The 16,422-nt window shown below is 35.2% G+C and overlaps 1 protein-coding gene across 2 annotated transcripts; it reads right to left on the bottom strand.

Annotated features, from left to right (window-relative positions):
- Window positions 1–120: 120 nt before the first annotated feature.
- Window positions 121–5,218, bottom strand: LOC122289137 (protein NUCLEAR FUSION DEFECTIVE 4-like). 2 transcript variants are annotated; one of them, XR_006236122.1, is made up of 4 exons: window positions 4,777–5,218; window positions 2,045–2,991; window positions 1,350–1,881; window positions 121–330 (listed from the first exon to the last, which is right to left on the bottom strand). XR_006236122.1 is itself a non-coding variant. In XM_043096090.1 (3 exons), the coding sequence occupies exons 1-3, from the start codon at window positions 5,083–5,085 to the stop codon at window positions 1,401–1,403; spliced, it is 1,737 nt and encodes a 578-aa protein (XP_042952024.1). In that variant the 5' UTR covers window positions 5,086–5,218; the 3' UTR covers window positions 920–1,400. The 2 variants fall into 2 exon arrangements, 1 of the variants encoding a protein (XP_042952024.1); XM_043096090.1 differs by lacking the exon at window positions 121–330 and having other exon boundaries at window positions 920–1,881.
- Between the last annotated feature and the right edge of the window lie 11,204 nt (window positions 5,219–16,422).

Genomic DNA, 16,422 nt, shown 5'->3' with positions numbered 1-16,422 from the left:
TGTTGAAATGATAAAAAAAGAAAAGAAAAAAAGAAGCAAAATTCGAAAAACCAGATGTAGTTCATATTAAATATATATAAGGATGGGAAAACAAATGATTCTTCCAGTACTCTTTAAGAATAATCCAAAATTGGGAATGCCATATTATAAGGAATCATATTATTTTTCCAATTATTTCTCAACGTGAGTTTACACCACATTCCAAGAATGTTAAACACGTTTTAAGGGTTGGTTCTCTCTATCTGTCTCTCTAATTAACAAAACTCGAGAGAAGTGGAATTTGCATCTCTGATTCTGCAACTCCCAATGGTGAAGCCCCTGGTGTTCATGCTGCAATTTCAAGTACACAAAAAATAAATTTGTTTGTTTCCCATTAAAATAAAACAAATCAAAACCCAAAGAGAAAGAACAAAAGGAACTCCCAAAAAATATCCATCAGCTTTCTTTCTAAGAAATTCATTTTAAAGGATTTCCATACACTACTTGTATTGCATAATTTAATTTATAAGATAAATTTTAAATTTTACAAATCGTATTATGCTATGCAGATGGAGTGTGGTACGAAGAACTTCTAATAAAGTTATTCAATTGAAAAACTTGACAAAAATGAGACTTGCATCTCTCACTCATGGATTCCACAGTTTCAAGTGATCTTGCATTGGTTTAATCTCTTTTTAAAAAATGGTTATTAACTTATTACATTCCCTTTCTTGGACTTTTCTTTTTGTAGTCTGCATTTGTACTCCAGATCAAGCAAACTAAGACATCTTTTTTATTTATTTTATTTTTTTAATGTTTTACAGGTAATATAAAATTCTATGGAATAAAAAAATTAGAGTACATAGTCCAATTACACAATAAATATACAAAAGAAAACACATATATTAGGCATTAAATGCTATATAAAAAGAATAAGAAATAAGAAAATGATGAAAACTAGCTCCATTGAAATCATTAACGTATGCCCATAAGAATAAAGTTATAACTCCTGTCAATCTGCACCATCCAAATGCACCAAATCATACATAAGGAAGTATCTTTCATACTGCTGCGATTTGGAGATTACCTTAAAAGATTACTTCTCCAACTGGTATGGACACTCAGGACCTTAATTCCCAGGCACTACCATAAAAGTCTAATCCTGCATAAACATTAATATCCCAAATGGCCCTTTCCACCTCTCTCTCTCTCTCTCTCTCTCTCTCTCTCTCTCTCAGCTTAGTAACATATATATATATAGATAAACAATTTTCTTTGATTTTTTGTTTTGTGTTGTTTTGAAGGACCCAAATACAAGTACACTATGATGATTATAATAGCTGTACAGGTTCGAGCCTTTTCATACGTACCTGTCTGCTTGAACCATAGTAAGTACGTGCATGCCTCTAATCAAGCAAAATTTACTCATATTCTTGTGCTGATATGATCCGGTTCTGTTCAAAAAGTTCATAAGCATGTTTGGTTCTTAAGAACAACAGCACACTACAAGCAAGTCCCAGAACTGATATGCATCCCCACCAAACGAATGTCAAGAAATAGCACGGCCTTCCCATGCATACTGTATCCGAATCTGACATTATGTTCCCTAAACCAGAGCTTATGTTTGCATCATAAACTAGAGCAGCAAGACAGCCATATACGAGAGACCCGATTGGGATGTTGGTGATTACAATGTTGTGGTTGACACCTACGCTGTTGGGTCCAAACAGCTCTGATGTAATTGATACAGCAGCAGCAAATATGAATCCGGAACTCAAGCCAACCAGTGCAGTGCCTACACGCAGTGCTTCCCCACTGCCTGATGCTGCTAGCAAGAAGAAAGCAATTGGGGTTGGCAAAAGTGCAATGGCCAGCCATCCAGTCCTTGCGAAATAAAACTTCCTGCACGGGTAATATTAGTGGTGGGGATGTTAATTATATGCCATGCATGCTGCATATTCTTAAGGTTTCGGCATCATTCCAGCAAACATCTATCAAGAAATAGGTCAATAAACTTTGACATAAAGAAAAATCAACTGGTTAAGCAATAGTTGTCATTACTTACGCACGTATGTAGTCTGGTGCAGCTGAAAGCAATCGGCCAAAGAAGGAGAACGATGAATAGAGCGTAAGAAGAGTCGTTGTGTCTGAACTTTGTCCCAGCGACTGCGCTATTTGTCCTAGATTGTTACTGTACACAAGTCCGATTGTACCTCCACAAAAATAAGCAAGATAGTATAGCCAAAAATCTAACCTTTGTACTAGGATTCGTGCTGGGTGCTCTTCCCCGAGCATTGCCAACCGATCCTTGTATATTAGTCTCTGACAACACCATTGAACTTCCCCAGCTTTCTGCTGGCTGGTGATCAAATCCGCAGTTCTAGTTTCGTTTAAAAGGGGGGCGAACGATCCAATTCCAAGAGGGACAATACTACTACCTTGACGGGAAAGAAGCTCTTTATGCAGTTCAAGATCATCTGCATCAACAAGAACAAATGCAGAGCCTTGAAGGCGGAAGCTAGAATGAATGGTGCGATGAAACCAATCTTTAGCATAGACAACACCAGGGATGCACAAAGGGAAGATTAGGAGGGCAATGGCTCCACTAAAAAGGAGACGGGCTGCTGTAGTATTTGTGGTAGAGGAACCAAAGAGAAGAAGGTAAATGCCGGTGATGACTGCTAAGAAATTCAAGAACAGAAATATAAGGGAGTCCCTGCGAACGGCGTCGGGGCCAAGGGGATCCAGAGGCGGTTGCCGGATAATTGGGATTAGTGATACAATAGAAGTGAGCAGAGGAATGAGAGCATTTAAAAGAAGATAGATAGCATCAGAGGAGGAGTCAATTGCACTGGCAGCAAGAGTGTATAAGGCTGCACTTACACCATTGAAGCTTACTGTGAGCGAGATTGCAAGGGGTCGATTAGCAGGAAAGTTTTGGTTGCAAAGAACAAAACATACGGTGTTGAACCAGCAGATGCTACACCCGGCCAACAAACACAGAAGAAAGACCTGCATCACGCATGCGATCGAGATTGAAAATATTTCAACACATATTTGATGAAATTCTTCCTGCATGCTAGCTAACTAGAGCTGCAGTACTACTGCAGAAACAAATTTGATGAGGTACTAGCTAGCAAGAGCAATGATCATGATCATCAAAAGAAAAATAACTCAACAACTACGTACAATTACATGATGATAATCATGATCAGTTCTTGTCTCGCTAAATATCAGATCGAGATTGATTGATTTTCTTTTCCCAAGAGGGAAAAATTCAGAAGTTATTAATTGAGAAGTTCGCTAATTATGAAGCCTGCTGTCCTTGTACATATGCTATACATATATATATATATATATATATTTAGAAGGAAAATGTTGCATCCACATATATTTAGAAACGAATGGACAACTTAAGGAACGAAGCCTGAATTAGGCCTGCTACATACATTGGAGTACTTTATAAGGAAAAACATGTTTTTTTTTTCCCTGTTTTTAGTTCAACGAAACAACAAAAAATAAATAAATCTTGCATCGATCTGCACGATCGACTATATATATATATATATATATATATATATCTAGGAGAACCCATCGAGGGGCTGACGTAGATATTAAAATTCCAATTTTCAGCTACCATTCATCCACTCTTGGAACTTTAGGCAACTGTCCTTCAAAACATGACCCACTCCATGATATGAATAAACTAGCTAGATTAATACTGAATATCAATATTGCAACTCAAACTGATCTCTATCTAAAAACCAAAAGAAAGATAAATATTTTAATCACAAAAAAAATAATACACAGATAATTAATATAACTTAATACAATACGTCAAATTTTAAAATTATTTTTATTATAAAATAAATTTAATAAATTATGATCAATTTAATTTTATATAATCTTTTAAACTTTGAAAATCTGAATAACATTTGTGGATGCAGCTTACGAGGGTACTTTTTAAAGAATAGTGACTTGATACCGATCAGCAATTAAAAGTAGCATAAACTGATAAACATCGACAACAACTTTGTCAGCATCGATCATACCTCGCACGAACTTTGTTCCTAACTACCATTCCAAGACTCGAGCTACCCAAAAAAAAGTAGCTATAAAAATCCCACCAAACCTTAACATCTGATCTATATTATTCTTATCCACAAAAATAAAGACATTCAGAATAATAATATTGGGTGCTGACATCACTGTCACAAATTTCAACCAAAGAAATTAAAAAAAAGAAAAAGAGATAAAGTGAAGGTAATATAAAACGCTGGTAGCTCGACACGTCAGCAGAGGGTGCTACATGGGAAATTATGACTATTGTATGGATTTCTTAGTCCAAAAGAAAGAAAGAAAAATAATTTCGAGTTTGATTAAATATATATTTGCGGATCGCGACTTCTCTAGAACTGTATAACCCCACCAATTTCAACTAACTCGCTTTCTCACTCAGTACTGTTTTCAGCAAAATGTCAGAAAATTTGATATCCCACAAATACTACAGTAGCTCATAAACCAGAAAAATTAAAAGAGAGTATAAGAAGAACAGTAGTAGAAGAAGAAGGAGTGCAGTACTCCTAAAATCTTAGAAAATAAATGATATCAAGGCTGTGTGTGTTAAGTACTGGTTTATATTGTTCTTGGCAGCATAGAATTAAGCAGTTCTAGGGTTGATGAATTGAAGGTACGTACTATTTCTGTCAAAGTAGTACTGCATGCATCCAATATCAGGGGTGCGTTTGAGAGAGAGAGAGAGAGAGAGAGAGAGAGAGAGAGAGAGAGAGAGCATACCACGAAGTAAGGCAAGGTTATGATACTCCTAATCACAAGCCACTGAGTGCCATAACCAGCGAGGCCCATGAAAGCAGCCATGAACATCACCACCCAAAGGGGAAAATACATCAAAGCCAGGCCAGAAGACCAGCCAAAAGCCTTGCCAAGATCGGAAGCCACGGCCAAGTAATTCAGCTGCACCTGAGAAATCCCAAGAACAGATTTGAAATCCGAGGAGTATGCTGAAAAATCGAAGTTGGTGCCGGTGAATGCCTGAATCCATATGGTGGCCACCAATATCATCCATTTCCGCGACTGTCCCGCCATCAACCTATTAGTGTCAGCAGCAGCTAGCACTACAAGGCTTGAAGCCGCCGCCCTCCTCCAACAATTAACTGTTTTCCTTTCTCCTACTTTTCTCTATGCTTGTAGCATGCAGCCTTTCTATCGTCATGTGGCCTATTTATAACCGTTCAAGGCATTTTGGGTTCTCCTGTCCAAATGTCGTCTCATCAAGAGCCCGCACTCCTGGTTCCCTTGTTTTTTCTTTTTGGTTATTATTATTTAATTTGTCAACAGCCATGTGCAATGACTTTTCCCTCCCTTAATTACAAGATGATGTAAAATAAAAAATTTAGTTGAAAATATAATTACATATTAATAAATATATTAATTTAATATAATTATTTAAAAATTAAAAATAATATTAATTTAAATTTTAAATATAAAAAATTAATATTAGTACATAAATTGATATATAATTTTACTTATATATAATAAAATTCGATGTAAAATAAAGAAGGATCGATGCGTAGTTTTTAAAAAAATAATTGTTTATATTTTTAAATTAAAATTTTTAATTTTAACTAATTTTATTGAGAGCTCGTGAGAGAGAATAAATTTTTTTTAAAAATTTTTTAAAATTTTTTCATTCAGTTTTTTTACATTCTTAAATATATATAAAAAATTATAATATCATTAAAAATATTTTTTTAATTATTAAATAAAAAAATTGTGAGAGCCAAAGGGAACCAACTCTCGGGAGCAAAATAGCATTTTCTGTTTTAATATCACTAACCACCACTACCTTAAAAGATAGTTGGAATAGTAACCGTTAATTAAATAAATAACAATAATAAAATATTTTCAAAACACTCAAACTATCCAAACTAACAGCTAGCCCACAGACTCTCTTTCTAGAGGTGTAGCAAAATTTTTTAACGCGCATTCCTTTGAAAAATATGAATTTTTTAATATAAATTTTATATGAATTTTTTTTAAATATAAATATTTAAATATTTTATTACTGTAAATATTATTTCTTAACTATTAATATGAATATGAAAATGTAAAAGATTTTTTAAATTCTTTTTCCCAACAGGTGGTTCTGGACTGCTGGTGGCACGGACGAAAGTCGGTCAGAAGGAATGACGTAATGGCTCGTGGCCTGGTACAATGGGCTTAATTTCTATCCTTAGCTTTCACGTGGCAGCATGTGATGGAAGGAGCATCGAATGGTCCGAGACTTCCTTTGTGATCACCACTACTCCTTGATCTTCGGACGTACAAGACTACAAGCGTTCATATTCACAGTAATGGTTCTTTGTCGAATCTCAAATCTCGATCCCATGGACGACGCTGTTTATTTATTTATTTATATTCTTAAATATATTTTTTTAAACAAAATCACAGCATGACTATATATTTTTTTAATTAATTAATAAATTAAATAAAATAAAATAATCGGGATCCCAATCAGAACTCATTTGTCGGTGAATATAATATTTTTGTTATTTATTTTAGAATGTTAAATCGAGAAAAGACTGAACATCATTAATAATTTATGTTTTCAAATGAGGAAGGAAAAATGTTGTTGAAAGTATAGTAAGTATCCAAGGCGGAAGGTTTCGTTGTGATTTCTGCCAGCTAATTAGGATCGATCGTAATGTTTTTTTTTAATTGATTACCATTAAAAAAAGTACAATAATGTTTTCAAATCTCCATCTCTGACGTGGACAAACTTTATATTTATTTATGATACATTTATTTCTATATAGAGAAAAAAAAATGGAAGTATAATTATATATAATTTAGATAGTGAGTTGAGATAAGATAAATTGATATTAAAATTAAAAGTTGAATAAAATATTATTTAAATAGAAAAAAATCTGATTGTAAATAATTATGCACATCAATACGTGTACCTATCTAATGTGATTTGTCAGAAAATTAGATTTTAATAAAACAAAACACTGCTACATACAGTCGCAACATATAGTCGCTACGGAGTTGCCACGTCATCATCTGATTTATTTATTTTTATTTTTATTTTTATTTTTTTAAAAGAAAAACTTTAGAACTGATTCCCACCTCTTGCTCCTTTACTCTGCAACCTCGTCTTTGTGTTCACAGAAGGTTCGTGGCTTCGAGGTGCTCTGGACCTACAGTTGTCGGGGCTAGCATAAGACCCTTTTCTCCTTGCATTCACGCCATCCTCCATAACTCTGCAGAACCACCGTGCAGTGGCTAACTCCATGAAACTTTTTGTGAGGACCAACTATCAACCTCCCTAGAAATTTCAAAGGTTTTTAGTTCAATGACAACGGCTTTAATAGGGCCATTTTTACCTTCTAGCCAAACAAAGCTCCAACATTCAAAAAATATCGAGCACCATCGAAATGCAGTTACAGGCAAAAGAGAAAACAAAAGTGTACAGAGAGAAAAAAGCGAAAGTGTACAGAGAAAAAAGCGAAAGTGTACGGCTCTATTAGCATATATCTTCCATCATCACTTTTTTTTTTTTGCCAAATTTCTCTTTAAGAATGAATACAAGCGAAACTCTCTTGGTACTGGACACGACACAATAGCCTTGCTACAGCCCTTAAATTAGTAATCATAACCCTCCCATCATCCACATTAATATAGGAAAAAGTCTAAGTGCAGTTGTGGGATGTAAACGGCTTGCAAACGGCTTGCCAACGTGGATTATTTTATGTAAAACACAAAACGCACCGTTTCACTTAAAAGTAAACATTCACATTTCGACTGCCTCTCCCTCGAAACCCTCCCTCCGAACCCCTCTCTGCTCATTTCGACATTTCCTCCCTTCCTCTTTGGTTCTCCCCCTCCCCCGTCTCTTCTCTGCTCTGCTGCGATTTCTGAGAAATTTCCCCCCTTTCTCTCTGGTTCTATCTTGGTATCGTTGCTTTGTTGCGAAATCTCTCTCTCTCTCTCTCTCTCTCTCTCTCTCTCTCTCTCTCTCTCTCTCTCTCTCTCTCTCTCTCTCTCTCTCTCTCTCTCTCTCTCTCTCTCTCTCTCTCTCTATACGTGTCAGCCTGAGTGCAGGAACTCGAAATCCCCTTGTCCATTAGCTGCAACTGACCCTTCGAAATCCCTTCCCTTCGAAATCCCTTTCGAAATCCCTTCGAAATTCATTCCCTTCGAAATCCCTTCTGAAACCCTAACCCCCTAGATCTAACCTGAACCCTAACCCTAACCCTTCATCCCACACCGAAACCCTAATCCTAACCCTTCATCCCATACTGAAACCCTAACCCTAACCCTAACCCTTCATCCCATACCGAAACCCTAACTCTAACCCTAACCCTCTCCCTCGAAACTGGTAATCAGTGGCACCTCTGGTAATCAGTGGCACCTCTCCAGGTTTTTCATTTACATTATTATTTTATTTTTGCATTATGGTATTGTTATATTTTTGGATTTTTGCATTTTTGTAATTTTTGTATTTGTTGTATAGTTGCGATTTTTTGTATTTCATTATTTTGTGTATTTGCGAGATTACCATTTCATTTTATCTTATTGTAATGAATATTTGGAAGTTGGACTTATTATCAGTATTATAAGTTCCATGTAAAGGTGAAGAATGTACGTATTATAACCATAATTCCTTCCATATAACTAGTAGGTCATGGCTAGTTATGATCCTCACTTATAGCTAATAATAAATAATTATTAAACTAATTAGATAAGACTTGTATATGAAACTTGTGTCCTATGTTATGTCTCTTGAGCAAGATTTTTATGATCTCTTAAAATTAACATAATAATGAAACCTTGGACCCGACTTCTCTTAGACAGCAAGCTTGACTTAAAGCTAGCTAGCTGTTAATTTGTTCCAATATATGTATCTTTGAGACATCCATCCAAGTTTGGTGTACATGGTGTAAGCTAGCTAGCAGATTCATAATACAATTTCGAAAAATTTTAGTTTAATTTTACTATTACTATAAGAAAAATGCTTATATTTGATCAGTTATTTGCAAATAAAAATGATCATTTCTACTAAAATAAATCTATTCTGATCATCAATAGTCATTTTTGTTGTAGTATGCATGAGTATGATTTATATATGAAGCAAAGCCGATGGACCATTAATATATGATATTGATGATCAATAGATGATCAATAAGGGTTATAATATTAGCAATTCAATTAGAAAAAGTTCATGATAAAAAGTCAATACAGAAATGCCATTAATAGACACTCATGTGCTTCACATGATCGGTTCAATCAAATTGGCACATAATAGGACCTACACATCATTCATCATGTGGTGGCATATATGCTTAAATTAATATATAGCTCATGCATGTGGGGTTTTTTTCTCTAATTAATTTTCTAAGGAGGGTCCTCTCTCTCTCTCTCTCTCTCTCTCTCTCTATATATATATATATATATATATGGAAGCTGTTACGGCCACCGCTCCCAACTCCCATTAGGAGTTACTGTTAGCAGTGTAGTATTTTTTGTGTATTTTTTTTACATGTATTTTTTTACAAAATATTTTGTAATTCAAGCATATATATACTGTCTGATATATACTAATGTGGAGGCTCTGTTTACTGATTATATCATGATAGCAAATGAGTTCTGCTTCTCATTCCGAGTCAAGTTTGGAGAGACCACTGTGCTATTGTGGCTCCCAAGCGAAGCTTCAGATTTCTGGAAAAGCAAATATTTTTGAAAGAAGAATTTTCAATTGTCCAAACTATAAGATGAATAAACAATGTGGCTTTTTTGAGTGGATTGATCTTCAAAGTGAGTACAACAGTTGCTGTAAGCTGACGTTGGAGTTAGCTGAACGGAAGCACGAGAGGGTACTTCATGAGCGGCTCCTCATCGAAGAATCCAAATTAAAAGCATTGGAGAAGAAGTATAACTGAGTCTTCAAAGTATTAAAAATGACATGGTTTTTTTTAGTAATAGTTTGTGGTATACTTTTGATGTATCGAAACAATTATAATGTATCTCAGCCATGTCTACAATTCATGTAAGACACTGTATTTTTTTGCAAAATCATGGTTCAGTTGAATGTAGTAAATGTGTTGAATGTTGTATTGACTATGAATATTGGAGGTTTTTTGCAATTTATCGATATAATTTTGATGTATTATAATTTCTGCTGTTTGAGTCTATTTTGATTAGAAATTTTGGTGCTATTGTAGAAATTTTGGTACCCAATTTCGATTGTATTGCATCTGTTTTTTGCAATTTTCCTTTCTTACAAACAACAACCTGCTTTGTATGAATATCACTAATCCAATAAATGTGTAAAAATCCGAAGTGCAGCTGTTAGTTAAGTGGTACTCAATTGACATCGGGAACCCGAGCCATGTGTAACCTTATGAGGTATGCGTGGCATTTTCTCCTAAACCCTTGTACGTGCAATGGAGATTGGGTCAAGACTAAATGAGTTTGACCACCTTTTTTAAACACAAACTTGTTCTACAAAATGGTATAATTTCCCACATTTCAAACCTCCATCACATATTACGGGAACCCATCTTAGGGAATTTACCCCCAACACATAATGATATAATTTCCACCTCCCATAATAACCACAAATTGGACATAACCTCCTACTCCAGTTTCTTCATAACTTGTTCTTAGATGACCAAATAATACAATTTAATTGGTCATTCCATAACCTGTTTATGGAATATAAATATTACCATAAATATTTATGATAATTTCTATAAATAAAAAACAAAATGGTACTTATATCCCCTCCAAATATTTTTTAATAACCTGCCTAATTTCCATTAATAACTATTACAATATTCCATAACCTGTTACAATTTCCATTAATGGTACTCACTACTCGTCTATCCAAAAAATTATGTAAACCCAATAGCCTCCTCCTTCTATCCACATACATAATTACATCAAATTTCCATTAATAATCAACCCAATATTTTGTGTAAATCAAAAAATAACCTTTTCCTATCCACATGGTATAATTACACCAATCAAAAAATAACATTTTCCTATCCACATGGAATAATTACACCAATAAAAAAATAACCTTTTCCTATCCACATGGTATAATTAAACCAATCAAAAAATAACCTTTCCCTATCCACATGGTAAATCAAAAAACTGACACTTATATTTGCCATAAGATGCAACCAATAGTTTATCTGACCTAAAATTCTTCTCTGTACATTTTTCCTATATCATTATAAATAAAAAAAAACGCTCGATTTCTCAACCATTTGCCACTAGTATTGCCATGCTTGTGCTCCATCTCCACCCAGTGTGCTCTCGCTCCACGACATCCAATCAAAATATATCTAAGTTGATAGATATCCAACCATTAGCCTAATGTGAAGCTGACTATCTGAAATGTGCAAAGTTTAGAAATCTTACACTTTCTTGAGTACCAAACATAGGATGATACTGCGTGGCGCTAATGCTGTCCATAACCTGTTAATAGAAAAACAATAATTTATTTACAATTTTAATATTGACCAACCATTAAATTAAATTCATACAAAGTGCTCTTTCTGATACCTGCCCTTCTCCAGAATTGGTGATATCTACTTCTGATCTCCCAAATAAATTCCTACACGTGCCCATGGGAGCTGTATCTCCTTCATCTCGCTAGCAATAAAGTAAGGTTTAAATACTCACTAGAAATAAGTGAGACTTTATCTAACACACATGAAGTACAAAATGGTTAAAACATCCACCTGTTTGCGCTTTCCTCCCGCTTGTGCTTTTTTTTGTTTGGCTTTAACCTTCCGTATATCTGTCTCCATCTTAGATGCTCTTCTAAGAGATGGGGGTCTCCCTTTCCCTCTGATAACAAGTAGACTCTTTACTCCTTGTGAACTACCAACTGCAGCAGCTGTATCCAGTGTCGTAGCAGGTTCTAAATCTGTTACTTGCAAAGAACAGTTTAGAAATATTTTTTAACCTCCCATTGATATTATTATACATGAAAAAATAAAAGAGGGATTTAACCTTTGAACCTTTTTCAAAGTTCATAGATAACGGGCTACAGTTCTGACGATATAATCCAGTCATCTCATGTATCCTCTTCTTTGCATCTTCAAATTGCTCGTTAGATTCTACCGCATAGTCGATCATCTCATAACACATATTCAAAAGAATTGAATGTCTATTACCATTTGCCCTCTCATCCCTTGCATCGTAGCTACTTCGAATTAATGTGTATCTCCTTTTGATGTCCTTTCTCCATCGCTCTAAAATGTAACCTTTTGACAATGATTTTATACCGTTTGATTTGAATACAGCCAAAATATGCCTACATAATATCCCTCTTATCTGAAATAACTCACATGAACACTTTGCATTTCCTGCATCGACATTAAAATTCACTGAATATGTAACCTGTTTTGTGAACTCCTGAATATGAACTTCATCTTCTACCAAATAAGAGCTCATTACCCCATCCGATGTCTGTAAAGCTGGATCCAAATCAAGCACACCAATTACTTGTTGTTGAACTTCTTTAAATGTGGCATTGGTGTACAGCTCTTAAATTTCTTTTTAATTGGGGATCTAGATACACAGGGAATGGTGCCGCTAAATGACTGGAATTCTGCCTGACATTCATTTTCAATTTTCTTCTTCAGCGCATTGTGTCAAACTGATCAACAAACTCCTTCAAATTTGTCTTCAAATGGACATAACCGTAAAAAAAGACGTCCATACTCTCGCTTTGCTGGGTTGTACTCATTCTAGCCCAAAATTGCTTTTTCAGGAAAACTGGTACCCAATGCTCGTGCTCGGAGTATAAACTTTTCAACTAAGCATTCTCATCTAAGTGGTATGTGTTAATAAACTGGGACCAACCTTTTTCAAACTCGGCAATAGTTTGTGTGTCGTACACACATTTCATCAGCTTAGTTTTCAGGCCACTTTTGTACGCAGCATATGTATCCAACTTCTCGGGAACTTTCTTGAGTATATGCCATAAGTAAAATCGATGTCGAGTTTCTGGAAATACGATCGCAATTACATTTTTCATTGCTCTGTCCTGATCAGTAATAATAGCCTTTGGAGCTATTCCATCCATACATTGCAACCAAGTTTGGAACAACCATGTAAAAGTCTCTGTGTCCTCATTGGAAATCAACCTAGCTCCCAAAAGAATCGACTGCCCGTGGTGATTTACACCAACAAATGGTGCAAATGGCATCTCATACCTATTAGTCAGATACGTGGTGTCGAATGTGACGACATCACCAAAATACTTATACGCAGCCCGACTACGTGGATCTGCCCAAAAAATATTTTTAACCTCCCATCATCGTCTAAATCCATCAATGCAAAAAAAACCGTTATTCTTGTACTGCATCCTCATAAAATAATCACGAAGTGCTCCAGCACCACCTGCACCAAGTCGTAGATGACGGGCTTTGTCGATGTAATTGCGACAATCTTTTTTCAAAAATGGCAGGTTCTCGAAGCCACCTGCTCCAACTACAAGAGATCCGTAACTCTTGTTCAGCCGAATACCAGCTAAGTCGTTTGTGTCAAGGACTCTTTTAACAGTTTCATTCACTTCTCTGTTACATCGAAAGAAGTGGGATTTCTGAGGGTTAATTACATGATTATGTGAGTTATTCACTGTTGTCAACCACATCTTTCCCTCGACTTTTAAGGTATTAATCCTTGCCTTACAGTCCGTCTTTCCCGTCGGACGTGGGTTGGCGATATTGGAACTCTTAATCTGAGCCTTCCCTCCCCGTGCACAACCGAGGGTGACATATCTGACACTTTGATCCTCTGACCTCTCACTCCTTTGTGTCATCACCCTAAATCTACAATTTTTAGCATACTGCTTATAATAGACCATCAAATCTTCAAACGAATTGAACTCCATCCCCGACTTTGGCTACTCAATGATATCATTACAATCCAAAGATGGCAACACATGTGGTGTAGATGGAGTGCCATCGTCAGTTTCCAGTTCATCTAGTCTATCCAACATATCTTCATCATCAACTCTTGCGGAAGTGCATTGCTCTTCAGTGTCTAAACAATCCGTTAAGGGAGATGCGTGTTCAGGTTCATTTCCCATGGCCTGTACAAGTTTATCACTATTATGTCCACATGTTGAAAAGACAATAGGTAATCGCATAAGAAATAAAAAAGGAAAAAAATTAAAAGAGTTTATAGGAATGGCATGATAAATAGTTTCAAAATAACCTGCTTGGGTCCCATTAAAAAACTCATTAAATAAATTGATGAGTTCTTTTGGAGGTAATTGCATTGAGTAATAATAGTTTAAATTTTGAAACTATTACAAAATTTCTCTTTTCTAGCTACCTACACTTTTTGGCTCAACCATTAAATATTTGATTTGAGTTAGATACGTGCAACTCGCAGTAGCAAGATATAAATAATTCTCTATATTATTAAATGATAGTTTGATTTTTACAGACTGTGAAAGCACGTGAAACTTCTCTCAATAATTTCACATACTTGCATTTGCTTTGATATTTTGTGAAATTACCATTTAAAGAGTTTATCATGAAGATTTCTACATTCTTCTAACATCTCAATATATACATTTTATTCTATAATTTATATTTTATCAAAGAAGCTAATCAATTTTAAAAGAATTGAAGCCCCTTTAAATTATAAAGGACGTATGCATCTCCATCCTGTTTAAATTGAGAGAAACAGTTGCTTTGTCACATTTTTTTTTCTTAATTGCATACTCGATACTTAAGCGGATGCTTTCCATACAAAATCCACATTACTTGATATTTCACATTTCTTTCCAACCAAAATTTTCAGATTTTCACATTATACAATGCAGCTACAATTGTTTCTTCTAATTTGGTTTACAACAAGTAACATAATGTTCTTTAACTAAAGAGTTGCATAACAACTTCATTAAACCAAATAAAAAAAATACAAAACAGTATCCAATTAAAAATATCCAAATGATTTAATAATAAATTCAAAAATAAAAAATTCATTAACCAACAACCTGTTTGTAGGCAGCATATATCTAGATAAACTTGCATTTGTATTTGCGAGCTTATCAATCACATAATTATATTTGTACTCATCAAGCAATGTAAAAAAAAAAAATTAATCAAACCAATATCATCGGATGCTTGTAAAATTATATAAACAAAATTATGTATGTAATTAAGAGAGTAATAAGCTTCTTTTTCATTTAAGATTTTCCAACCTAGTGAGCTTATGTAAATTATTACAATTCCTCCCTTCCATAATCAATGTAAATTATGTAAACAGTCATATTATATTCTATCAACATGCATGGGAAAACCAAGCTACACGAAATTCATGCTAATGCTACACGGGTATTTCATCCAGTCAAATGCAAAATATGCCAAATTCATGCTAATGCTACACAAAACCAAGCCAGAACTGTAAACAACCAACAGATATTGATCATCATGTGAAAACCATAGTTTACACCAATCCATTGCAGCCCGGTTTATGTAAATCCCACGAAACAGAGCCAAATCAGAGTTTTTCATATATTAAACAACTTATAATCCAGTTCAAGACCCATGTTTATTTAAGCAGAAAAACACAAGTAACCAACAGAACCAGAACTTGCTCGTGGTGGTGCCGACGGGGTAAAGTCAGAAGATGACCCACGAAACCAAAATCGACCCACGACACTCACCCACGTCGCTGACCCGAACTGCTGGCCCATCGAGTTGACCCGAGGTTATGGCCCATGAAGCTGACCCAAACATAGCCCACAGAGCTGACCCAAACGACGCTCGGGCCTGACCCACACAATGCAGACCGGGCCGAAATCAACCCACCCAAAACGGATGCCCAACCCAACGACTTTGTGCTACACCAACGAGGAACAACTGCAGAACGGCGTGGATCTGGAAGAACCCAAGAAGCCCGCTCGATCTTCTACAATGGTTCCTCCTGCTCGCACTCGCACATTAGAAGCGGGAATGAAATGGTTTCAATATCATTTCTTCCGCTTTTTTATTCGGGTGTTTTTTTTTATTATTATTATTTTAATAATGGCCACGTCAGCCGACTGCATGCCACTTACATTTGCCGTTTGCCTATAGAACTATTGTTAATATAGACAAGGGTTGTTTGAAATGAAAAGCTTGCAAGTTTTTTAGCCATTGACAATAGAGTAAGGCGGCACTGTAGGTGAGAGAAAAAATGCAGGATATGTAATTAAGAAAAATAGATTATTGAACAAAAAAGAAGATAAATTCTCGAATGGAAAAAGAATATTGAACGGAGAAAGAAAGATCGGAGAAAATTACATCAAAAACCTGAAAAAGAGAGGAAAAGCAACTATTTGGAGAAGATAACAGAGGCTGTTATGGGTGAGAGAAAAAAAAAGCCAAAGAAATAGAAAGGAGAGAG

Source organism: Carya illinoinensis, chromosome 12 (genome assembly GCF_018687715.1).
Source record: "Carya illinoinensis cultivar Pawnee chromosome 12, C.illinoinensisPawnee_v1, whole genome shotgun sequence".
Lineage (NCBI taxonomy): Eukaryota > Viridiplantae > Streptophyta > Magnoliopsida > Fagales > Juglandaceae > Carya > Carya illinoinensis.
Note: the sequence above shows the minus strand (reverse complement) of the source record. Positions and strands in the feature narration are given on the sequence as shown.